A 27,262-nucleotide genomic window follows, 5' to 3' on the forward strand; every position below is an offset into this window, starting at 1 on the left:
TCAGGAAAGGGCTTATATTTAAAGCCCTTCCCCGAAAATCACTGCAGGGGTGCCGGCATCCTATTGCTTTCAAAGGGGCAACGCCATCCCCATTTAAATCAGTGGGAGAGCTTCGCGATCCGGAACGGATTAATGGCTTTTCCATTCATTTCAATGGGGAAAATTGATTTGACTTATGAGTGTTTTGGGTTAAGAGCTCCGCCACGGAACAAATTAAACTCTTAACCCAAGGCACCACTGTAGTTAGTTTAGGCAGCTAATATATTAATAGTTTTATGATATGATAATTAATGATAATTTTTGTGATATGATATTTTATGATAATTTTTTTTACATTATTGCATAGTAGTTTTTATTTATATTTATAGTTAATATAGAATTTTAAGTTAATTCTTAATTAATGGATGATCATGATTTTAAGTACCGTCTTTTTATGAATGAACACAGGACACCATCGGGTCTAATGAACAATAACAAAGGATTACGCAACAGCTTTCCTATTAATAGCAACATTGGAACGCATTAGGCATTCCAATCCACACCTAACCGAACGTTCTTCTTTGTATACGCCCCCAAGGTAACGTCATGATTAGGGATGAGCGAACGTGTCCGTTACGGACACATCCGCACCCGGACACCGGCTTTGCCGAACACTGCAGTGTTCGCGCGTAAGTGTCCGGGTGCCGCCGGGGGGCGGGGAGATGCGCGGCGGCGCGGGCGGCAGTAGCGGGGAACAGGGGGGAGCCCTCTCTCTCTCCCTCTCCCCCCCACTCCCCGCCGCACCCCCCCGCGCTGCCACGGCGGCCCCCGAACTTTTTCGCCCGAACACTGAAGTGTTCGCAAAGTTCGGTGTTCGGGCGAAAAAGGGGCGGAGCCGAACGTGTTCGCTCATCTCTAGTCATGATTTGATTGACTGGCATCAATCATGATTAGAATTATGCAAGTGTCCTTTCCCTATAAATATGGTAATTGTATCTGTATATGTAATGGGCTTGATGAAGGCGTTTGTTTTCTACGTCGAAACGCGTTGCTCTATTCAATAAAGAAGTATTAATTCTCATACCTGTACCCGACGAGCGCGGAGGAACTTTTTTCAATTCTCAAGAAAATTCCTACAGCACGAAGGCTCTACCCCAGCAGACTTCGTTGATCCCTCCAAGCGTCTCTCCGGTCTCCATCGGATAGCAGGCGACGAGACGTATTTACTACAAGCGATCCTGGACTCCGGGTGTAGGCGGACCTCCATCACAGGAGGTCCCGCCTCGCACCATGTGAGTGTTTTTTCCTGCACCAATTCCATTTACTACTTAATGTAGATCAGAATTAATATCCCCATTTCTGGAGGCGCTGCTCTCACTACACACATCCACTATGAAAAAGAGCAGGGAAATAAGGGGAAAAAAAAGGGCCATACTGCGCATGACTGCGTGCCTGCGATACACGGGCATGACCAGTGCACTCGCAGTCATACACGGTCGCTGTCAGCTCTCCGCCGGCAGACCCAGTATTTACAAACACCGGCAAAATGTTGTTTGGTCTATAATACAGAGCTAAGGTAAATCAATGTATCCAATCACATGGCATTCTAATCATTTAAAGATGAAGGGGGGGATTGAGACGAGTTGGTAGGTGGCAGCGTCGGTCAGGTCAAGGGTTGTTTTTTTTAGTAAAGGGGATATTATGGAGTGTTTGAATGTGGAGGGGAAAATACCAAAGGTCAGGGAGAGGTTGAAGATGGTGGTGAGGTAGGTGTTGACAGCCAGGGAAAGGGACCGGAGGAGGTGTGAAGGGAGAGGGTCGCAAACGGAGGAAAGCAATCTGTAGACTTCTTCCTCTGTCATTGGTTCTAGTATAAAAAGCGAGTGAATGATGGAGGCAGTGCTAAAGAGACCGGGATCGGGGCTAACTGTACAGTTTTCAGAGATTTCTTTTTGCATGTTATCGCATGCCATGACAGTTGCAGACCAACGGCATGCTGGGAGTTGTAGTAATGAGCTTAGCCTGACCCTTTGGCAGAAGAAAATTAAAGCATAAATGTATGGGACTGGTTTATCCCAATAACTCTAGGACATTTGTCGCCATGATGGTCACTAATCTTAGACCAGCGGCAATGAATGTAGTAAAGTTATTTTGGATAACATGGTCGCTTAATCACATATGGATATCTAAGTGATATCACTGTGAATGGAGCCCCTTAGTACCAGCACCAAAAGCTGGCTGGGTTGAGGAAGGGATGTCTGCAATGGGGTCGTTCTCTGTTGTAATATTACTTTGTGCGGGGAGTAGTGATGAGAGCCTGGGCTTCTGCTTCTCTGGGTTTGCTGAGGGAGAAGACTGCATAGCACTCTGCAGCATGTACTCAGGTGCCATCTTAACTAAAGTTGTGGTGTTGGGGGCCACCCCCCCCCCCCCATCATATTCACTCACCCTTCCTCGTGGAACCTTTCTGCAATGAGCCTCTGTGGAGGATTGCTGTTTTCAGCCACCATCATTGTGCCGTCCGACAGGCAGGGGACGAAGGAGCTGCATTTTCTCTGACTAAAGAGCTGGCAGGAGAGGAGAGGGAGCTGTGCTTTGCGGCCTGGTCCCTGCCTGCGCTGCATGCCGTAAAAAGAACTGCTACCTACTGTGGCTGGGCTTTGGAAGTTCTCTGCTTCGTCATCTTGCTGGTTAGTGCACTTGCCAGGTCTCTCCAGTTCCATTTTTTCTTACTGCTGATATGCTCGTTATAGAGTCAAGTCACACACCCCCAGCCTTGGTGCACTTTTACGGATGTTTGGGACTGTTGTCCTGTTGGAAGGTTCAATGACACCCAAGCTTCAGCTTTCTCACAGAAGGCATGACGTTTTTTTTAGGATTTCCTGAAAAATAAAACAAAAATAATGTGAACACCCTCTTATATTCAGGGATGTGATTTCATCACCAACACAGAAGGGGGTTCTTTACTGTAAGAGCAGTGAGACAGTGAAACTCTCTGCCCAAGGATGTAGTGATGTCAAAATCCATAGAGGAGTTTAAGAGGGGACTAGACGTCTTTCTAGAGCGCTACGATATTACAGGATATAGACATTAGGTGACCAGTGGGTTGTTGATCTCAAATGTAGATCCAGATATTACTCTGGATGCCATTATTGAATCAGAAAGGATTTTTTTCCCTCCATAGGAGCTAATTGGCTCGCTGTTTTTTGTTTTTCTTTGTTGGCTTTTTTTGGCTTCCCCTGGACCAACAAGAGGGGGTTAAAACAGGCTGAATTAGATGGACATTGTCTTCATTCAGCCTAACATACTATTTTACTATGTATGTTACTATGCGGTTGTGTTCAGAATTAGCCAATCACATTTAAACTCCTGATAAATAGCAGTCAGCACTCCGCTGCCATTATTTACAGTGATTCTGATTTCCCCATATAAAGATCAGCTCTTCTAGAATTTTTCTCACATTTTGTTAGTTTCATCCTTAAAGGAGATGTCCCGAGGCAGCAAGTGGGGTTATACACTTCTGTATGGCCATAATAATGCACTTTGTAATATACATTGTGCATTAATTATGAGCCATACAGAAGTTATAAAAAGTTTTTTACTTACCTGCTCCGTTGCTAGCGTCCTGGTCTCCATGGTGCCGACTAATTTTTGGCCTCCGATGGCCAAATTAGCCGCGCTTGCGCAGTCCGGGTCTTCTGCTGTTCTCTATGGGGCTCCGTGTAGCTCCGTGTAGCTCCGCCCCGTCACGTGCCGATTCCAGCCAATCAGGAGGCTGGAATCGGCAGTGGACCGCACAGAAGAGCTGCGGTCCACGAAGATAGAGGATCCCGGCGGCCATCTTCAGCGGTAAGTATTGAAGTCACCGGACCGCCGGGATTCAGGTAAGCGCTGTGCGGGTGGTTTTTTTAACCCCTGCATCGGGGTTGTCTCGCGCCGAACGGGGGGGGGGTTTAAAAAAAAAAAAACCCGTTTCGGCGCGGGACATCTCCTTTAATTGGCTTACAGCACATCAAAGGGGTCTGATTGTTGGTAGTTGTCAGTCAGCAGAAGGGGACCAAAACATTTCCATGGTATTACATATACCATGGAGCACAGGATAGACAGCCAGCAAGAAGTGGATTACATTTGGCACTACAGTGACATTACCAAGAATTGGATGTCCCTCAAAAATTAATAAGAAACACAAATCAGGGAGAGCGCCTTGCATAAAGGTGAAGTCATGAATCAGCAATCCAATCTACTTACCCGGTGTTAGGCGGAGCAACAAAAGAATTTTGTGTCCCGCCTACACCCGGAATCCAAGTGAGCCTTCAATAGGTTTCTTTGTTAGGGATCCTCCGTAGAGATGAGCGAGCACCAAAATGCTTGGGTGCTCGTTACTCGAGTCGAACTTCCCGCGATGCTCGAGGGTTCGTTTCGAGTAATGAACCCCATTGAAGTCAATGGTCGACCCGAGCATTTTTGTATATCGCCGATGCTCGCTAAGGTTTTCATTTGTGAAAATCTGGGAAATTCAAGAAAGTGATGGGAACGACACAGAAACGGATAGGGCAGGCGAGGGGCTACATGTTGGGCTGCATCTCAAGTTCCCAGGTCCCACTATTAAGCCACAATAGCGGTAAGAGTGCCCCCCCCCCAACAACTTTTACTTCTGAAAAACCCTCATTAGCAAGACATACCTTAGCTAAGCACCACACTACCTCCAACAAAGCACAATCACTGCCTGCATGACACTCCACTGCCACTTCTACTGGGTAACATGCTGCCCAACCGCCCATTTCAGTAATAGTAGCAGTCAAGACAGGCCCCAGTAACAATACCAAAGCAGCAGTATAGGGGGAGCACAGTATTAGTTCCACTTCAGTAGTAGTAGCAGTCTAGGGTATTAATGAGCGACTACTACCCCCAGCAGACACGCAGTAAACTGAACACGGTCACAGGCAGCCCAAAGATTTTTTTTCTCCAATATTTTTGAAAAATCCCACTGCCTATATAGCCAGTATATCTCTTTCCCTGTATCACTGTCCCTGCCTCACCAGTACTGCCCCTATACTCAGTAAAATGACTGCAGACTGAGGACGCTATGGTCTGCACGCCCGATATACAAAAAAACCTGCTAAAAGCAGCCTCAACAGTACTGCACACGGTTAGATGTGGCCCTAAGAAAGACCGTTGGGGTTCTTGAAGACGAAGATAACAGCCTAACACTCTCCCTATAGCAGCTACAGCAAGACAGCACTTTCCCTAATGTCTCTCAGCGTGCATCTGTGGCGAACCGCGGCCGGCCCCAGTTTATATACTCGGGTGGCACCTGATCTCCCCAGCCACTCACTGCAGGGGGGTGTTAGGGCTGGAACTTCACAGGAGGAAGTTGGGTACTATGATGTTATGCTTGATAAAGGCATCAGATGACGCAGAAACGCGTTGCTCACCCGCTAGTAGAGGTACTTTAAACCTACTTTTATTCTTTGATTATTTATGTACTGGGAATAAACTTGGCTTACTATTAACGGTTGTTGTGGTAGCTCATTCCCTATACGTTCCTGAGATCCTGTGACAGCGCAGCCAAAGAAAGGTTTTTTTCTTTTCCTCATTTTCAAAAATTAATAAAAAGACCAGAAGAAAATTGGTCCAGCAGGCTGCTCAGTGGCCTACAGCAACATTAAAGGAGCTGCAGGAGTTTCTGGCAAGTACTGGTTGTGTAGTGCTGACATCCATCTCCTGTATTCTTCATATGTCCGGGCTGTGGGGGAGGGAAGGGGCAAGATGGAAGCCTTTTTATTTATTAACCCCTTAACGACCAGCCCATAGTGTTTTTACGTCCTCCCGAAGTGGGCTCTATTCTCTGAGGACGTAAAAACATGCTTCCTGCAGAGAATAATGCCCCTCGGGCTGTGGACGTGACAGCTCCATGCTGTCGGTGTCCGCAGGTAGCTGACAGCATGGAGCTGTCATCCCGGGCTGTTCGGACACCCCCCCGGCATTGCGATCGGCGCTATGCAATGGATAGCGCCGATCGCAAAAAAAGTAAATAAAAGTACACAAAAGTTAAAGATTCAGCTGCTCTGATGGATCGGATCCATCGGAGCAGCTGAAATTACTCACCCAGGTCCGGCACGCTGCTCCCCGCTCTCCTGCCGCTCCGGGGCCCGAAGCCGGTCTTCTGTGCATGCGCGCCAGGCGGCATTACATCAGCCGCATGCGCAGAAGGCCCTGCGGCGCGGGAGATTTAAAATCTCCTGGCTCCCGGCTCCTGTAGGTAGCCGGGAGGCAGGAGATGTCAGCGGGGACTACGGTGAGCGGTCCCCGGTACCGCGATCGCCGTTATCCAATGGTTAGCGGCGATCGCGAAAAAGTTAAAAAAAAGTTTTTAAAAAGTCAGTTTCACCTCCCCTCATGGATCGGATCCATGAGGGGAGGTGAAAATACTCACCCCCAGTCCTCAGCGGTGTCCCGATGTCCCGGGACCCGAATCCCCGTCTGCGCATGCGCGCCCGATGATTGACATCGGGCGCGTGCACAGACTGGCTCGAGCCCCGGGGAATTTAAAATCCCTCTGCTCCTGGCTGCCATGTGTAGCTAGGAGCAGAGAGATTATACCGGGGACATGATCACTGTCATCCAATGGATGACAGTGATCATGTAAAGTGAAAAAAAAGTGTAAAAAAGTTTTAAAAAAAAGTAAAAAAAAGTTTTTAAAAGTTTAAAAAGCGTACGTTTCATCTCCCCTCATGGATCATATCCGTGAGGGAGGATGAAAGTACGTACCTAAGGCCCCCAGATTTATCCGCGGACCTTACCCCAGCTTCTGCGCACACGCCTGTCGCCAAAATGGCGGACGCATGCGCAAAAGCTGTAGATTGCCAGGATAATTTAAATTCTCCCTGCTGCTGGCTACAAAACGTAGCCAAGAGCATGGAGATTTAATGGGGGGCCGCGGTGAGCGGTTCCTGGTCACGTGTTCGCCATTATCCAATAATGCCGATCACGTAAAAGTAAAAAAAAAAAATTTGAAGTTTCATCTTCCCTCACTGATGCGATCGGTGAGAGGAGATGAAACTTTTTACCGGAGGCCTGCGTATTTGAATCCCGACGCGATCTTCCTCCGTGGACCTTCCTGGATTCTGCACATGCGATTGCCGGCAAAAAGCCGGACACATGCGCAGGAGTCAGGGAGCCCAGGAAACTTAAAATCTCCTTGCTCCCAGCGACCAGCGGTCACAGAGAGCCTGGAGCAGTGACGGGTGGCCTCGTTGAGCGGTCCCTGGTCACGTGATAAAAAGGTAGCGATCTACCTTTGGCCGGTCTCACATGAAAGGATAGGAATTACGGATTCTGCATGCTTCTGATCCACGGTATTACGCAGATCAATCGCATTGGATTACACAATTCCGCTCACATTAGCGGGTCGGAATTGCGTAATCCACTCGCAGAAAAGAGAACGCAGCAGGTTCTATTTTACTGCGGATATCGGCAACATAGAGCCCATTGTGCTCCATGGTCGCGGATATACCCGCAGCCCATACGCAACTACATTGTATACGGGCTGCGGGTACCCGCGTCATCGCTAAGCGATGGTGCGGGAAATACAAACAAAGGTGTACTGTGCATGACCACCTGTGTGAGTAGGCAGTTATGCGCAGTACATTACGCAGCCGTACGCAGGGTCACAGCCGGGCTCACAGATGGGATCCGCTGTGGGCCTCCGCAAGCGGATTCCGCCTGCACCCGCGTGAGCCCGGCGTTATTCAGACCGCTACCTGTGATACGTATTTTACAAGAAGCCCCGGAAACGCTCGCCTTCCTGCAGTTCCAGGAGCACCTTGTTGAGCGCCTTCTGTGTGAGACCGCCGCACCTCATCAAGCTTACGGAGACTCACGGAACGCCACTTTTTACACCCCATACCCGCCACTGAGGTCATGAAATACCCCCAAAAAGCATGAGAGGAGGGGGGGGGGGGATACCCGGTTTTATTGCCCCATGGGCCCATTCCAACTAGCCTCCGTAATTACCCCTGTCTTCGGAAATACTACACAGTTCACATTTTTACTTTTATCTAAGATTTGCGAACGCCAAAAAGGGCGCGGAGGGGGAGGGGGGGAATTTTTAGGGAGTCAATCTTTATTCTGTACAAATAAGCAATGGGGCCTGGAATTTATTCAGTTGTGCCCTAAAATCCAACAGGTGTTCCGTCCTTTATAGGCCTTGCCATGCGTCCTGTAAGTAGATTAGGGCCACAATGGGTATGTTTCTGAACTCGGGACAAACGGGGGTATCCTTTTTGGGGTGAACGTCTTCATTCCTATGTACACTGTACAAAAAAACTGTTTTTAAATTGAAAAAATTGCCAAAAAAATTGAAAATCGTAACTTTTTCCTTCTGCTTTGCTTAGATTCATTCAAATACTGTGGGGTCAAAATACGCAGTACACCCCTAGATGAATTCGTTAAGGGGTCTAGTTTTCAAAATGGGGTCATTTGAGGGGGTTCTTAATAGTTTTGGCCGCTCAATGGCTCTATAAGTGGGCAATGGGGCCTGAAATGTATTCAGTGGTACCCTGAAATCCAACGGGTATTCCTTTCATTGTAGGCCTAGCCATGGGTCCTGTAAGTCTATTAGGGCCACAATGGGTATGTTTCTGAACACGGGACAAACAGGGGTATCCATTTTGGGGTGAAAGCCTTCATTTATATGTGTGCTGTACAAAAAAAACTGTTTTTAAATTGACACAATAGCCCAAAAAATGAAAATCCTATTTTTTTCCTTTTGCTTTGCTTGAATTTATTCAAAAACTGTGGGGTCAAAATATGCAGTACATCCCTAGATAAATTCGTTAAGGGGTCTAGTTTTCAAAATGGGGTCATTTGTGGGGGTTCTATATGGTTTTGGGCGCTCAAGAACTCTACAAGTGGGCAATGGGGCCTAAAAGGACTTCAAGCAAAATCTATGTTCTGAAAGCCACCGATTACTCCTTTTATTTTGGTCCCCGTTGTGCATGCGGACATAAGATTAGGGCCACAATGGGTATATTTCTGAAAACAGCACAAACAGGGGTATCCATTTTGGGGTGTAAGTCTTCCTTCATATGTGTGCTGTACAAAAAAAGCTGTTTTTAAAATGACAGAATTGCCAAAAAAACAAAAATCCAAATTTTTTCCTTTTGCTTTGCTTGAATTTATTCAAAAACTGTGGGGTCAAAATGCGCAGTACACCCCTAGATAAATTCGTTAAGGAGTCTAGTTTTCAAAATGGGGTCATTTGTGGGGGTTCTCTATGGTTTTGGGCGCTCAAGAACTCTACAAGTGGGCAATGGGGCCTAAAAGGACTTCAAGCAAAATTTGTGTTCCGAAAGCCACCGGTCGCTCCTTTCATTTTGGGCTCCGTTGTGTATCCAGACATAAGATTAGGGCCACAATGGGTATGTCTCTGAACACGGGACAAACAGGGGTATCCATTTTTGGGTGCAAGTCTTCCTTCATATGTGTGCTGTACAAAAAAAGCTGTTTTTAAAATTACAGAATTGCCGAAAAAACGAAAATCACAATTTTTTCCTTTTGCTTGGTTTGAATTCATTCAAAAACTGTGGGGTCAAAATATGCAGTACACCCCTAGATAAATTCCTTAAGGGGTCTAGTTTTCAAAATGGGGTCATTTGTGGGGGTTTTCTATGGTTTTGGGCGCTCAAGAACTCTACATGTGTGCTATGGGGCCTAAAAGGACTTCAAGCAAAATTTCTGTTTTGAAAGACACTGACTACTCCTTTCATTTTGGGCCCCGTTGTGGACTCAGATATAACAATAGGGCCACAATGGGTATATTTCTGAACACGGGAGAAATAGGGGTATCCATTTTGGGGTGTAAATCCTGATTTTCATGTAAACTATAGGAAAAAAATATGTCTTTAAAATGACAGATTTGCAAAAATATGAAATTTTACTTTTTCTCCTCTAAATTGAATTAATTCCTGAAAAAAAACTGTGGGGTCAAAATACTCATGACACCCCTCAGTGAATACATTAAGGGGTGTAGTTTTTAAAATGAGGTCATTTTGGGGGGTATCTATTATTCTGACACTCATGAGCCTTTCCAATCTCGGCTTGGTATAGGAAAACAAAGTGTTCCTCAAAATGCTAAAAAGTAATGTTAAATTTGTACGTCTCCTAAATAGTTAAAAAAAAACGAAAGTTTTTCCAATGTGCGCCCAAAATAAAGTAAACGGGTGGAAATATAAATCTTAGCAAAAATTTCTATATTATGTTTGCACATATTTAAGACATTGCAGTTGGAAATGTGAAAAAATGACGATTTTTTCAAAATTTTCCCAATTTTGGCGCTTTTAATAAATAAACACAATTTCTATCGGTCTATTTTTTCCGCCTAAATGAAGCACAACATGTGGCGAAAAAACAATGTCAGAATCGCTTGGATATGCAAAACCTTTCTGGTGTTTTTCCATGTTAAAGTGACATGTCAGATTTGCAAAATTTGGCCTGGTCATTAAGGCGCAAACAGGCTTGGTCACTAAGGGGTTAAATAAAACTATCCAAGCCCAGCTATATTTTGCCAAAACATGCATGAAGTCTGTCAAATGTATGCAGAAGAACGTGTTCTGTCTGATGAGAACGAGGGGGAACTTTTTCGCCATAATTCCTAAAAGATATGTTTGGCACAAAGCCAATACTGAGCATCAACAACAACCCAACGTGTATCTCCAAATCAAGATGAGAATAGCTTCACCAGGAGGTCACAGTTTTGGAATTACCCAGCTTTAGAGGCCAGACCTGAAGCCCATTGAAAATCTGTGGGTGACCTGAAGAGGGTGCTTCACCCAAGATGCCCTTGCAATCTAGCAGATTTGAAGCGTTTTAGCAAAGACGAATGGGCAAAGATTATCCAGCCAAAATGTGCCATGCTGATAGACACCGACCCAAAGACTGAGTGCTGTCATAAAGTCAAAGGTTACAAGTCAAAAAATTGCAGTGTTGTTTCATTGCTGCACAAAACAGAATTCCAGAACTTCTGTGGCTAATTTATATGGTTTGGAGCATAATGAGGCTGACTTTTTTTGTGCTTTTGGATCAGTAGAGGTGTGTGTCTTGGAGTTTGGGCATAAAGACCTTCAGTGTTTAGTATGCACCTCACTATGCATATAGAAACCTTAGCGCCCGCTGCTACCCAAACTTGCTGTTTGTCTTTTGCAGTCATTGGGGGGTATTTGGCCACCTCCCTCCTCGGGAATCTGGTGGCAGCCGGTAACATCTTCCTCTTTCTGCCACATCCAGGTAGTGTAACCAGTGCTCCTTTTAACTTTGACCTTGTGAACTGCTTCCAGTTGTATCTCCAGGAACATTCAGTGACTTTACCATCCTTTTGTATCCTTTTCCTTGTTTTGTACAAGACAGTGATCCCTTTTCTGAACTTTTTGGACCTCTCTCTTGACTTAGCCATATTTCTAACATGCAATGAAACGTCACAGTCAAAACCATCACCAGTCCAGTTATGTAATGTGTTTTATCTCACGCACACCTGATGCAACTAATGAAGCCTTTGATTAGTTGTATCAGGTGTGCTTGAGACAGCACCTGGTTTGCAAATGTGTGCACTGAGTTCTATTCAGGGTGCCTTCACACTTGCGATCGCAATTGTATGTACTCCTGTATATTTTTATAGGTTGTATATAATAAAGTGGTGTATAATCTCGCGCCTTCCCCTGTATATGTCTGTTTGGGTACAGTGTGGATTTATTCTGTAATTCACAAAGCTGCGGCTCTCTGGATATTCTTTTTTTTTTAAATCAGTTTTTATTTGATTTTTGTTGCATTATATAAACATACATGTAACTTGGCATATATATAGATCAGTTTTATGCCTAGTCCTACTGGGCTAGGAGCAGTATAAGAGCCGTAACAAATAACAACTATGAGAAAACATATAGTTTAGTTTAGCACCAACTTGTACCCTTACACCGGGTATTACATTATCTCTCATATAGTTCTTGGTGCATGATAGACTAATAGACAAGACAGTAGGGGGGGGGGGGGAGTGGGAGGGGGGTTGTGGAGGTGGGGTGGACAGGGGGAGGGTAGAAGATGTGGGAGGGGTGATTGGCATCCGAAGTTGCCCGGGTGTTTGACCCACGAGACTCTCAGTGTTTCCTGTCTATATTCTTGGTGCGGTGATCAAGTCTTCTCCTCTGTACATCAATCATCTGCAGAGGCGTATTCTAGGCTTGTTTGCTTATGTTAGGTCATATTTATGTGTATGGGGTACCCCCAATAGGGGGGACTGCTGAGAAGGCACGGCACGAACCATCCTCATATATCCTGCATTAATCCCTCCACACTAGGGCCTTCCAGGGGCTCCACATCTGTATGAATTCATCATGTTTTCCTCTTCCCGAACTTGCTAATTCTTCTAAGTTGCAGATTAGGTCAACTTTCTCCCTCCATTGGTTCAATGAGAGTGGGGATTCCTGTAGCCACAATAGAGGGATAAGAGCCTTAGCTGCATCAATGGCCAGGGCAACTAATCTGTTCCTCATAGGATGGAAGACTGTAGAAGATCTCCAAAGGAAGATCAGGTCTGCAGTGTGTTTTAAGTTTGGTGACATGCCTTTTAGTATTTTTTCTACTCCCTTCCAGAATGGGATAATAAGAGGGCATTCCCACCATATATGGAGATATGAACCTACTCCCTGTTTACACCTCCAACATTTATCTTGAGGGGCAAGCTTATAAGCGGCTAACCATTGGGGGGTTTTATACCACCGTACCAAGAGTTTATAATGGCATTCTTGCATTAATACGCATGGAGATAAGCCAAATGCTGTTTTTAATATGTTTTACTTCAGCTGGGGAAAGTGATATATTTAGCTCTTTCTCCCATGAAGCTAAGAACGCAGTCTTGGAAACCGTGGGTGGGGAGATAAACTTTCTCCTTAAAGGGGTTGTCCCGCGCCGAAACGGGTTTTTTTTTTTTTTCAATAGCCCCCCCCGTTCGGCGCGAGACAAACCCGATGCAGGGGTTAAAAAAAAAACCCGGATAGTGCTTACCTGAATCCCCGCGCTCCGGTGACTTCTTACTTACCTTGCGAAGATGGCCGCCGGGATCTTCACCCTCGGTGGACCGCAGGTCTTCTGTGCGGTCCATTGCCGATTCCAGCCTCCTGATTGGCTGGAATCGGCACGTGACGGGGCGGAGCTACGAGGAGCCGCTCTCCGGCACGAGCGGCCCCATTCAGAAAAGAAGAAGACCGGACTGCGCAAGCGCGTCTAATCGGGCGATTAGACGCTGAAAATTAGACGGCACCATGGAGACGAGGACGCCAGCAACAGAACAGGTAAGTGAATAACTTCTGTATGGCTCATAATTAATGCACAATGTACATTACAAAGTGCATTAATATGGCCATACAGAAGTGTATACCCCCACTTTGTTTCGCGGGACAACCCCTTTAAGTTAGAAATTTTCCTTGCCTCCAAACATAACTGGCGAAAGCTCTCCTTATGCTCTCAAAGAAGGTTCTAGGTAGAGCAATCGGTACCATGCGAATTTTGTACAGAATTATTGGTAGTACATACGATTGTATAATATTTTTTCTACCAAACCACGATATAAAAGGGAGGTCATATGAGAACAACTTGCTTTTTATATGTGGTATGAGAGGCTTGAAATTGTAGGAATATAGGTCTTCAGTTTTTTTGGTCAGTTTAATGCCAAGATAGTCGATTGCTGAGTTAGACCAAGTGAAGGGGGAGCAAGATTTCAAATTGCGGTAATTAAGTTCCGATATTGAAATATTTAAGATGGTGGACTTGGAGAAATTAATTTTGAAATTTGATATTCTCCCAAAGTCTTCTAGTTGTGTAATCAGTTTGGGCAGACTTGTTTCTGGTTCGGTAATGACTATCGCTATATCATCTGCAAATGCCGCGGTCGAGAGAGTGTTTTGGCCACAACTTAATCCGTGTATATTTGGGTCTTGTCTAATGCTCTGTAGAAGAGGTTCGAGGGTTAGGATGAAGAGGGTGGGGGATAGAGGACAACCCTGACGAGTCCCATTATGAATGTCAACTGGGGCCGACAATATTTCATTAGTCTTTATTCTGGCATATGGCTTGGCGTATAAGGAAAATATAGCTTTGATAAAGGGTTCTGGAAAGCCGAATTTCTCCAGCACCGCCTCCATGTACATCCAGCTAACCCTATCAAACGCTTTTTCAGCGTCAGTGCTGGAGATGACCATTGGAATATTGTGAGTCCGCGCAAATCTTATTGCGTGTAGAAGACGGTAGCAGTTGTCACGACCCTCCCTCCCCATCACAAAGCCTGCTTGTTCGCTATTAATTAGTGATGGTATGTAGTCTTCTAAACATTTGGATAGCAGCTTGGACCACAATTTCATATCCAGATTTATTAAGGATATTGGCCTATAGCTGCTACACTCTTCGGGATCTTTGCCTTCTTTGTATATTAGCGTAATCTGTGCTTCCAGTGCCTGTTTGGGCAGGGGTTTCCCCTGTAATAGTGCGTTAAACAAGTTTGTTAGCTGCGGGATCAGAATTGGTTTAAAAGTTTTATAGTAGGTCAAGGTAACGCCGTCAGGGCCAGGGCTTTTTCCTTGTGCACAGGAATCTATTGTATCCTCAATTTCCTGTTGGGTTATTGGGGTCAGGAGAGAGCGAGCTCCGTCCATTTCCAGTTTAGGGAGGTGTACTGAGTCTAGGAATGAATTAATTTGTGCTTTAGTTTGCTGAGGGTCTGTATTCGGGTTTTGACTCTGTAGGTCGTAGAGTGTTGAGTAAAATTGGTGAAACTCCCTCGCGATTCCCGTTGAGGAGGACACAATATCCCCTGTTTGGGTTTTTATTGAGTTTATAAGGTTTCTGCTGCATTTTTTTTTAATTAAAGCGGTCATAAATTTACTCCCTCTATTTCTGTGTGCATAGAGCGTATGTTTTAAGTAGAGATGTTTCTTATTAAATCTAGACTCTAGGGAGTTACGTAAATCTTGTCGCAGGCCTATTAGTTCTTCTAAGTTATCTTTATTTTGGGTGCTTTTAGCTACCTGCTCAAGAGCGGCAATTTGTGTGAGTTTCTCATCGATTTCTTTTTGCTGCTGTTTTTTGGCTCTTGTACCTAAGTCGATAAGAAGGCCTCTGACATACGCCTTGTGGGCTTCCCAAACTATCGGAGTTCCTGTTTCGCTGTTAGTGTTAAGCTGAAAGTACTCTTGAAGTGACTCCTTAATTTGGGTTTTGTTTTCTAGTGTGTCTAATAATGAATCATTAAGGCGCCATCTCCACTCCTTTGGGGTTTCTTGAAGCGGTAGGATATTAATGTGCAAGGGGGCGTGGTCAGATATCGTCATAGGTTCTATGACGGCGCTCTTCAGGGAAGTTAGGAGTTTGGCGGAGATAAAGAGGTAATCTAACCTCTGGTAGGAGGAATGTACTGTGGAGTAATAGGTGTAGTCCTTAGTGGACGGGTAGAGGATTCGCCAGGTGTCTATTACTTTAAATTTTTGTAGGGTCCTGCTCAGCGCCCTCAGTTTCCTCTGCGAGACCTGGGACCTACCCCCCGAGGAGTCCAGCAGTGGATTAAGGGTCAGATTCCAGTCGCCTCCAACAACGACCTGACCTGAGGCGAAATTCCCAAGCACCTCAAGCTGCTTAGTTAGCAATGATACCTGATCTGCATTTGGAGCATATAAATTAGCCAGGGTCAATTTGGTATTGTTAATCGATCCCCTGAGGAACAAGACCCTACCCTCACTATCTGCATATTGTGCTTCGCATTTAAAGACCAGAGATTTGTGGAATAGAGTGGAGACCCCCTTTAATGCCGAAGTAGGGTGTGTATTGTGGAAGGCCTGAGGGAAGTGTCTGCCTGGTAGGGCGATACATCTATCTCCTTTAAAATGTGTCTCCTGTAAAAAAAGGATTTTCGTGCCATACCTTCTCAGCAGGAGGGAGAGGTTGTGTCTCTTAAGGGGAGAGTTTAAGCCTCGTATGTTGAAGGTAGTGATATGGATGTCTGCCATTGGAGCTTTCTATCGGTCAGTGAGATTTTCCTTCTCGGACGGGCCGGCTAGATATGGAGGGAAGCAGAACAGTAAGATAAATCTATACCGTGCCTTTAAAAGCGCTTAAATGTGAGTCTGCTAGAGGGTCTGTAGAGATAGAGATCCGTAGATGTTAGGTAATACGGAAGAGGTTGGTGGTAGTGGGGGAAGACACAAAAGGGAGAGGGAGTCGTTAGGTAGAGGGTAGAGTTAGGCAAGTGCCTATAGTAATCCTCAGGAATCCACCGGGCTGGATGTCCAACAATTGGGATATTTTTGCTCGACGGGTTACAACTGAGTGAAAAGTGGGGGGAATGAAACAGTAATATCAACAGAATATTAGTTAAAGTTTCAAAGTAAGCCTGATCGGTACAGGCGATAACGAAACCGACATTGAAATAGGAGGATTAAAGTCCTTCAAGCTTAGAAATGGAAGGTGGGTAGCAATGTTGCTATGGCAATAGTAATCCTGAGGGTTCTCGAAGAAGATAAATTTTCCAAACAATGCATAGCTTTAGCTTCAGGTTCCGCTTCTATTTAGGTCTTCCTTGCTCTTCTTTTTTTTACTTTTAGGGGATTTGGCGGGTACCACAAGCTGCCAAGTATCTGTCGCCGGACGATGAGAGAGTGGGGGCGGCTCTTGTAGTGGCATCCAGTTTGGTATTTCTATTGGGTCAAGTCCCAGATGCGGCCAACAGTTCTTTAGGTCCTCTGGCATGCGGATGTTGAACCTTTTTTCCTTATAGGTAAACCCTATGCCAAAAGGGAAGAGCCATGCATATCTTATGTCCTTTGATCGTAGGGCATCTGTTAGCGGGCGAAGAAGGCGACGTTTTGAAAGGGTAGAGGGAGCGAGGTCCTGGAAAATTTGTATTGTTATGTTTCCATACTGCAGATTCTGGTGATTTCTCGCAGCATTGAGCACCGCCAAAGCATCTTGAAAGGAGAGAAGTTTGCAGATGATGTCTCTCGGGGGTACAGAATGTGCTGGGGGTGGAAGAAGCGTTCTGTGTATACACTCAATTGTAATTGAATCGGCTTTTTCTGACCCCAGGAGTGAGGTGAAGAGCTCTTTCGCAATTTTAGGGAGGGCCTCCGACGCCCAGGATTCAGGGAGGTTTTTTATCCTGATATTATTGCGCCTATTTCTATTTTCGAGGTCCTCTTGTGAGAGAAGCATTTTATTTAAATAGGCATGGTGGTCATTCAGAATTTGGGCCATTTCTAGGGAGTGTGAAGTGATGGTGGAGGTAGAGGTCTCCAACTTCTCCACTCTTCATCCCATGCTTCTAACCTCCTCTTTTATCTCCATTAACTCTGCGAGCACTGGGCGCATAGTTTTAGCTAATAATTCTTTCATGAATCCTTTTGAGATTCTATCGCTCTCCTCACCTTCTGAGTACAAGTCGTCTTCTCGCTCTCCGCGGACTGAAGTAGCGGAGTCTTGGCTCGGCGCCATCTTGCTGGCCGCGTGGGGAGAGCGGGACGCCCGCACCTTTAAGTACCTCTGCATGTCTGCCTGGTTCCTGGCTGGCCGAGGAGTTCCAGTGTGCTCTCCGCCTTTTTCCTTCGTTGTTTTCACCATCCTCCGCATCTAATCGCTGCTGCTGTCGGTTCGAGTAAGCGCCGCTGCATGGAAGCTCAGCTCTCAGCAGCCATGTCTCTCCGCGGTCAGTCTTTACCCCTAAAAATTGGGATTTTTGTAGTTGATACGAACTTTTGTCTAAAGTCCTTAAAAATTATATCTGCAGTAGGTCTGACCTACTCAGATCCGTAAAAATTGAGCTATGCTCTTAGGAGGCTTCTTGCTTTAATGCGAGTCAGGTAGTCCCATGCAGATGTATGGTGTTATTCCGTATCAAGTAGGTCAAGCAGGTTTTTGTTGGTGACAGACATGCATCTAACGTCTTCAGGAAAAATTATATTATTTTGTGGAGCTGGGAAAACCAGCTCCGGAAAAATTAGGGCTGTGCCCTTATACAAAGTTCGGCCTGTCAGTCTGTCAAGCTGTTTCAGTAGCTTGGGATGTATACTCCTTACTTGTTTTACCTCTGCTCTCACCCACGACCGCGGGGCCCGGGAGGAGAGAGGGGGGAATGGCGGAGAGTTTGAGCGGGAAAGAAGCTTGGCTGGGCTGTTCAGGGAGGTGAGAGGTATATTAGCTTCTGCGGCTCTTGAGGGACTTCCCGCTGTGTGGAGGGGCTTTCTGGGGGTTCCGGTACTCACAGTTCTGATGATAGCTTACAGATCTCCTCTGTGCCGGCGGCCGCCGTGCCCGATCGCGGGGTCGTCCGTGCTAGTGCAGTGTGGTCCGTTCTGCAAGCTCTGTGACTCACCGCTACCTCTCTCCTCTCCTTGCACTCAGATGTCAGGAACTCTCCGGGGTAAGTCTGCTTTAATTTTCAGCTCTTCTGGAGCGCCCCTACGCGCGCTGCTTCCGTTCCTCTCTCAAAATTTAGGCCGCGGCTCCGTGCTGGTGTTAGGCCCCGACACTCCAACTCCTCCGATTTCGTGGGGAGACCCCTCCAAATGGTCCTTGCTCTGCAAACAAGCTGTTCTGGTTGGTATGAGATGCCACTGCCCGTTCAGGGGTGTTAAAAGATGCTTTAAAGCTTCTCTGGCTCAGGAGCCCAGTTTCAGTGCGTCCTCACACTATGCAGGCTTGGCCAAATATGCTTATCTCCTTCCTCCTGTGCTCCCCGGGTGGTCTCCGGTCTCCAGCAGTAGTGGCCCTTCTCCTGCTGAGCTTCTGCAGGGGTCCGCTGCGGCCGGCGCTCACTCTCTGGATATTCTGTCAGTTGTAGCTTCACTAGAGAAGGCACAGAAAGTCACTCCACTCTCCTAATATATGATGTTGACATTTATAGATTAATGCCGTTGTGGCATAACTTAAAACTAAAGTTCCTTTTATATGGCCAATTTCAGGCTCATGCTGAGTGCCCTTTGAGGGCTCTTGAGAAGATAATCATGGAGGTATTTATGGTAGTGTTGCCAAACCAGGGCTATGCAACATCTAAAGAGGGTGTGATAATAATCAGTGAGAGTGAAAAACTGATGTATGGAGCAACGTGCTGGTTGAAATAAACCTGAAAATAGGATGGTTAAACCTGACTTTAACCTGAATACAATTTAAACTCACTACCCTCATCCACAAAGCCCTCCACAGCACCGCCCGACACTACATTGCTTCCCTTATCTCAATTCACCACCCAGCCCGCGCCCTCCACTCTGCTAATGAAATCAGACTGAGTGCCCCTTGAATTCGAACCTCTCATTCCCGCCTCCAAGACTTCTCAAGAGCAGCACCAGTCCTCTGGAATGCGCTACCAAAAAATATCTGGGCAATCACTGACACACTAAACTTCAGGCGTACTCAAAAAATGCACCTCTTCAGGGAGGCATACCATATCCCCTAAACCAAACCCCAATGTACTCCGCCTGATAACATGTTCCCTGTCCCACAGACTGCAATCCCTGCTAGCCTTAATCAACCGGCACCTGCAGTCATCCTGATTCCGCCACTATACGGCCTGACCATTGTCTGTGTGTATAGCATCCCTCACTCTCCACCTCGCCATACCGTGCACATCTCCACCCCTATTATCTGTAGTATGTAAGCTTGTTGGAGCAGGACCCTCACCCCTACTGTTTCCATCAACTGATTACTTCATGTAACCGTTGTCTTGTTTTATTTCCCCTGTATTGTAAGCGCTGCGGACTATGTTGGCGCTATATAAATAAAGATTATTATTATTACTTTTATTAAATAATTGAACTATAGACACAATAGAAGAAAGGGTGTCAATGACTTCTATGAGAGAGTGTTGTGGGCATGTGTTGTGACCTGTGCAGGGAAGGGGGAGGAGGTGAGGTATGACCATCCCCTATTCATTTCTATGGGAGAGTGTGGTGGGCATCCTGTGACTTGTGCAGGGAAGAGGAGGAGGTGAGCTGCCACCATCACCTATTGTGAATGGTGGATCATGTTTTATCTACATAGAGTTGTCACCTTTCATTCTAATCCAACCTGTTATGATGATGAGATGATGGCTGAGAAGTTTTCTCTACAGAATAGAAAGTGTCAGACAATTATTACGTTAGTGTTCAGTGTGAGAGCTGCAGGAATTTAGCATTTTATTAAAAGTAGATTGTGACCTCAAAAATTAAGAAAAATAAATCCTAAAAACATGGCTAATATAAAAATCCCAACTTACACAAGAGGTAATTTTGTGATGACACATAGGTGGCACAGTACCTTTAAAGGCCCTGAAACCCAGAAGATGTGATCCTGTAAGGAATGCCTTTGGGCCTGTGACTGTAATGGCCCATTTACATGTTCCAACTATCGCTCAAAATTAGTTCAAACAAACACATTTTAGCGATAATTATTCAGTGTAAATGCAAAAGAAATCACTCAGTATTCGTTCACAGTTGTAAAACCCTGGCTAGCTTCTCGTTGCGTGTAAATGCTCAGTGAGAACCCAGCGATCCAGCGAGAAGTGTAAACGCTCTGCCTGAGTGTTGAAGACCATGCGGTGGCATCAGCACTCATCAGTTGTTTAAACGACTGTCAGCCCGTATAAAAATGCCATTAAGCTCATTCCCAGCAGTTAACAAGCCTTTGCTGCAGAAGATAAACATTTCACTGGGACTGAACTTCTGCCAGAAAGCAAAGTTTGAACTTGAATCTTAGGGAGCGGCCAGAGTAGCTTCCACCTCTGTATACATTACTATGCGCTGCAGGAGAAGTATAACCCTCTATAGATCAACCTCTACGACTCGTCCTTCGCTGTGATAAAAGTGGGCAAGAAAACTGAAAGTACTTAGAAAGGAGGCCGAACTTCAATCTAATGGTGGGAATAACAGGAAATTGTGCAGAACACCTTCCTTTCAGTTTCAGCAGGTCTGTAGAGGATTAGGCTCACACGTACATAGAAGGAGATGGGGAAAACGGTGCGAGACGTCCTGGTCCGGGCTCTGGAGAACCTGGGGAAAAAGTCCTTTAAGAGGTTCAAGAACAAGTTAAATGACTGGGAGTTTAAGGAAGGGTACAGCCAGATCCCCTATGGTAAGCTGGAGGAGGCGGACGAGGAGGACGTGGCCAGGTTCATCATAAGCTTCTACAAAGAGTCCTACGGGATTGAGGTGACACTGGGCGTTCTAGAAGCCATAGATGAAAGACAGGCGGCCGAGAACCTCAGGACCGCCTTAAAGACGGGTAAGAACAAGAATATCCTGCAAGAATACAGCCAGCTGTAGAGATCCCACTAGAACAGGAAACAATGTAGCAAAATATCCAGGCAGCACAGCTGCAGATGTAGCAGAGCTGGATTAGTCATTTCACTCTTTAGGCATATATAACTCTCTGAGTACAGATAATGTAGTAGATATCACCTGCAGTCCTATGTAACACTGCAGATAACACAGTGATATCTCTGAGGACAGATAATGTAGTAGATGTGACCTGCAGTCCTATGTAACACTGCAGATAACACAGTGATATCTCTGAGGGCAGATAATGCAGTAGATGTGACCTGCAGCCCTCTATAACCCCACAGATAACACAGTGATATCTCTGAATACAGATAATGTAGTAGATGTCACCCGCAGCCCTATGTAACCCCACAGATAACACAGTGATAACTATGAGGACAGATAATATAGTAGATGTCACCCGCAGCCCTATATAACATTGCAGATAACACACTGATGTCTCTGAGGACAGACAATGCAGTAGATGTGACCCACAGTCCCCTGTTTCCCCCAAAATAAGACAGTGTCTTATATTAATTTTTGCTCCAAAAGATTTAACTTTTTTACATGTATAGCTGCCTGGTCACTATTTAAATAGCTTTTTCTTATTAACTGTAACTAGGTCCTAATTTTGGAGCAGGGCTAATATTTCAAGCATACTTAAAAAGCCTGAAAAATAATTCTGCATCCTCAAAAATCCTGAAAAATCAAGCTATTTCTTATTTTTGGGGTATGTCTTATTTTCAGGGAAACGGGGTAATGCAGTAGATGTTCCCTGCAGCCCTATGTAACCCCACAGATAACACAGTGAAATCTCTCTCAATACAGATACTGTAGTAATTTCACCTGCAGTCCTATGTAAGACCACAGATAACACAGTGAAATCTCCCTGAGGACAGATAATGTAGTAGATCTGACCCACAGTCATATGTAAATAAGGGAGATGGAATTAAGCCTCCAGAGTGCCACCTATTTGAAGGCAACATTACTTCAAGCCAAAGTCAGACTTTTTATACAAACCTTGTAACAATGACAGGGAATTAAAAGAAAAGCCAGACTCCATGTACAGACAGCTGATTCAGGGTTTTTGACCTTCATCAGTGTGAAGTAGTAGCCCATGTAACACCACAGGTAACACAGTGATAACACTCTGAATACAGGTAATGTAGTAGATGTCACCTGCAGTCCTATGTAAGACCACAGATAACAGTGATAGCTCCCTGAGAACAGATAATGTAGTAGATGTCACCTCCAGTCCCATGTAAGACCACATATATTACAGTGATAACTCTCTGAGGACAGATAATCTAGTAGATGTCACCTGCAGTCCCATGTAACACGACATATAACATGATGCACTTGCAGTACCGGTGAACGAGTGTTCGCATAGCTTTCTTAGGGCTCCTCCACACTGTTGAGTGCGATATTGGGCTGTGATTCACTGGCTGATATCGCACTCCCCACCATGTGAAAGCCCCGTGGATGCGAGGTGTTTCCATTTAAAATAGCTTTGCATCACTTCGGGGATGAAGGGAGTCTCCTCCGTGGCGGTCACAGCTGTGGCAGAAGATCCAGGAGTTCTCCCCTCCCATTGCTTTCAATGGGGTTAGACAATGGACTGCGATCCGAGAGCATGCAGAAAGATAAGACATGCTGCAATGTGTTTGCCGCATCGCAGTACCAATGCGGGAAAACATCGCTGATCTGTATGAACCCATTGAAAAGAATGGGGTTCATATTTGTGTGAGATTTATGCATATTGCAACACACAAATCTTGCACGATTTTCACGCCCGTGTGAAGGTGCCCTTAGAGCGTGTTTTACTGTACTTTTTTCCATGCTGCAGAGTGCACACAATCATGCTCCCAATAATTGAAATGGGCAGTTAGTGTAATTAGTTCAGTGTGTGTTCCTTCCCTGTGTAAATGTGCTGGAAAATAGAGCATGGGTTCAATGGGTTCTATTTACTGTGTACTGCGTGTGCAAAAACATGTGTGTGACGCCGGCCTGATGTTCTCTTCTCTGTATCTCAGTGAGCGGTTGTGCATCCCAGGAGCCAGCCAAGAGGGAAGACCAAGGAGCAGCAGCGGGAGGTGAGCAGCAGGCGGGAGGTGAGCAGCAGGCGGGAGGCTCCTTATACTCAGTATAACCCAATGTGGGAGTAAGTGTGGGAAACATAAACCTAATGAGAATATATGTCCTGCTCAATGGTGACAGCGGTGCAACTACAGCGACCGAGGAGCGGGCCCCAGCCTAGAAGACAGTGGGGGTACAATAGTTCACTTGTCATGGTGGTTCTACCATCTCCCACCCGGAGGGTTACCAGGGACATGTCCAAGGGGCGCAGGCAGTCTATATCAAATCAGGAAACCCATTGGTGGATTACTTTAGTCCTTTTTGCCACGGGTGACGCCACGGTTCCTTCCTCCGCTGTGATCTTTCCAGGAAGGAAATAAGAGTACACACACACGAGGTAGAATTTAAAGGCCAAACCGGGTACGGTCAATGAAGCCGTTTACTGAGAAACTTGAATAGACAATCCACAACGGTCCTCTTTACATCCACCGGGAATACAGTGAGGTATCAGAACACGTGAAGCGACAGGGAGGAAACACGGGAGAACAGGGTGACTTACACAGGCCTAGTTATCTGTAGTTCTCTGGGTGCGGACACCATCTCTTGAAGAACTCCACCAACACTCTACCGGTCCCCTCTCATGGATCTCTGCAATACCCTTCACCTCACGCCGCACGGCCAGAAACCTCACAAAAAGAGGGGGGGGGGGAGAAGAGGGTTCACAGCATCAACAAGCTATCCGCTCAGCCTCTTCCATCTTTTCTTGTACTCAGACTGAAGGTGTCTGAGTACGGGCCAGACTCTCTTTCTCTCCTTCCCTCTGTCTCACTCTTGCTCCTCCAAAAGAAGACTCTAAGACATGCACCTGCAAACCACATATGTATGACAAGGTCACATGACAAACAAATAGATACATTTCCAGACATGACCCAGACAGTACCCATTCAGTGCTGCAGAAGTGCAATATACATCATATTCATACACATAGAAGACAGTGGAAATACACATAAGCACAAGACTACATAGACCATCCAGAAACTTCCAGAACATGTGCACAACAACTTCTGTACACTACAGAGGTGCAGACACTGCAGTCCCCCGCGGCTCCAGCAGGTCTCCCACACAGATGTCTATTTTATTTGTTAACTTATCAGCCAACTTTTACAGATTAGAAAACCAGAAGGAATCATTCAGTCGGGCAGAAACACACGAGCGGCATTTACTGGGACCTGTGAAATGATGAGCGTTAGTCCTGATAACCGCACACTCCTCCCGCTTCAAGGGAAAAAATGGTCACATCAGTTTTTTTCCAAGTGGGCTGCGGAGAATATTGTCTAGAAAGTTATGGATGGTTGGCAACGCTTTAAGCTGGAGCACATCCCAAAACAGTGGCATGTAGAAAATCACGCCAAATTTATGCGTTGTGAGGTACACAAATCTCACATGAATATAAACCCCATTCTTTTAAATGGGGTCATATATATGACTGATTTTTTCCCCCCATATTGCACTGCGATGCGGGAAACGAATTGTGGCATGCCCTATCTTTGTGCGTGCCCTCACATGTATTCAATGGGGCTAGCAGCAGCATCACACCTTAAGCTAGGCACCCACAATGTGAGGTCTCCTATTGAAAACAATGGGAAAAACTACGTGATCCTCTGCTGCGGCTTCTCTCCCAAAGTGATGAGAGGAGGTTTTGACATAAAATCGACTCGCATTCATGGGGAAATCGTATGTTGACAAGTGCGATATCAAGCCAGGATTCCCAACCAGATATTAAGAGAGAACATGTATGATAGAAAACCCGTCTCATGTTGTTTGTTCTGATTACAGATGAGAAGCATTTTGTGGACAAACATCGTACTGACCTGATACAGCGGGTGACTCTGGTGGCTCTGATACTAGATGATCTCCTTCAGGACGGATTGCTGTCATGTGAAGCATATAACATGGTGCACAGTAGAAACACCGATCAGGAGAAGATGCGAGAGCTCTATGATCATGTTAAATCCTGGGGAAATAAAGACAAGGATAAGTTCCTGCAATCTCTGAGAAGACACAACTCACCGCTCATCAGGGATCTGGAAGGAAGCTAAAGCCTAATGGAGGTGGCCGGGATTCCTGAGAAGAGAGTCAGCTCCTGGACCAGTGCTTGGAGCTAGATGGAGTGGACTATATCATACGGCACCCGGGACAATATGGCTCCTCACCAGCAGATACCTCTGTAACTAGATTTATATGTGCAAACAAAAGAAAATTAAATGTCCTGCACTGAATTTATTGCTGGTTTTGTTTCCTTTTCCGTGCATGAGAAGTAATCCTCAGTAGCGTCACGCAGGTGTCTGCAGGAAGACCTTTACTCCTTTAACCCCTTGAGTGGCACGCCCGGAAATTTTCCGAGACGAGCTCCACTGCCCATAGCGATATAGCCCGGAACATTTCCGGGCTATGCATCACTATGGGAGCTGCAGAGCACAATGTCGTAAGCTGTGGCAGTGTGCTCTGCCTGCACAGTCCCACAGAGAACTAGTCCAGGACTTTGAAAAACAGAAGCTGGGAGATATTGCCGATCTGCCGGCAATCTCCCGCTTCTGAATTCAAACTCCTGCACTAGTTTGTTTACAGGTTGCCATAGAGACCATCGGCTTGTCAGAAGCAAGTTGATGGTCTCTGTGGCAGGGAGAGCTGGTGCTTGGCTGTGAGAGGACAGTCAGGCACCAGCTCTTAAAGCAGAGATCAAAGAAAACCTCCAATCTCTGCTGTGTTAACCCTTTAAATGCTGCAGTCTATGTGACTTCAGCATGTAAAGGGCTGTCACCATCGGACCCCCGGATAATGATCAGGGGGTCCTGATGGGTCTCTGTGGAAGTCCCCTAAAGGGACAAAAAAAAAGTTAAAAAATTAAAACAAAAACACTTGTCTCCCTTTACTTTGTAAAAAATTAAAAATAAAATTACACATGTGGTATCCCTGCCTCGTAATGACCCAGAGGAGGAAGTTAGTACAATATTTAACCCCTTAATGACACGGCCCCCCCATTTCTTTTTTTCCTCCCCCCATTTTAAAAAAATCATAACTCCTTTATTTATTCATCGACATCGCTGTATGAGGGCTTGTTTTTTGCGGGACGAGTTGTATTTTTTAATGGTGCTATTTAAGGTAGTAAAGTGGAGTAAAATGGAAAAAAAATGACATTCCGCCATCTTTCAGTACGTTTTGTTTTTACGGCACACAAACTGCAACAAAAAGGACATGATAACTTTATTCTATGGGTCAGTACGATTCCTATGATACCAAACTTGTATAGGTTTTTTTTTGCTGTAGCACTTGTATTTTTTTCAAAGACATTTAATTTTTAAAAATTATTTTCTGCTGCATCTTCTGCGCGCGCAGAAAATAAAAGTTTTTTATTTTTCCGTTGACATACTTGAGCAAGGGTTCATTTTTTGCGTGATGTCCTGTAGTTCACGTTAGTACAAATCCGGAATACATATGACTTTTTGATCGATTTTTATTGCATTTTTTCTGGGAGACAGGGTGACTGAAAAAGTGCATTTGTGGTGTTCTTTATTTTTTTTCGGACGACATTCACCGTTCGGGGTAAATAATGCACTATTTTGAAAGATCAGACATTTACGGACGCGGCAATACCAAACATGTATTTTTCTTTTATGATTTAGATTTTTTTATTATAGATATGGCAAAAGAGGGGTGATTTACACTTGTATTATTTTTTTTTTTATTAAAGTGTTACAAGGTCGTGAAAAAGAAAAAAAAACTATCACAATTTGGTGTTGGCATAATCGTACCGGCCTGTAGAATGACTTTAATACATTATTTATACTGCTCAGAGAATGCAGTGAAAAAGAAAAACCATGCCAGAA

General features: G+C 45.4%; 1 protein-coding gene across 2 annotated transcripts; it reads left to right on the forward strand.

Annotated features, from left to right (window-relative positions):
- Nucleotides 1-20,763: 20,763 nt before the first annotated feature.
- On the forward strand, nucleotides 20,764-25,654 carry LOC136577165 (apoptosis-associated speck-like protein containing a CARD). 2 transcript variants are annotated; one of them, XM_066576946.1, is made up of 3 exons: nucleotides 20,764-21,264; nucleotides 23,333-23,410; nucleotides 25,212-25,654. In XM_066576946.1, the coding sequence occupies exons 1-3, from the start codon at nucleotides 20,988-20,990 to the stop codon at nucleotides 25,472-25,474; spliced, it is 618 nt and encodes a 205-aa protein (XP_066433043.1). In that variant the 5' UTR covers nucleotides 20,764-20,987; the 3' UTR covers nucleotides 25,475-25,654. The 2 variants fall into 2 exon arrangements, with proteins under 2 accessions (XP_066433043.1, XP_066433044.1); XM_066576947.1 differs by having other exon boundaries at nucleotides 20,765-21,264; nucleotides 23,333-23,392.
- Nucleotides 25,655-27,262: the final 1,608 nt, after the last annotated feature.

This window comes from Eleutherodactylus coqui, chromosome 8 (assembly GCF_035609145.1).
Source record: "Eleutherodactylus coqui strain aEleCoq1 chromosome 8, aEleCoq1.hap1, whole genome shotgun sequence".
NCBI classification, from domain to species: Eukaryota; Metazoa; Chordata; class Amphibia; order Anura; family Eleutherodactylidae; genus Eleutherodactylus; species Eleutherodactylus coqui.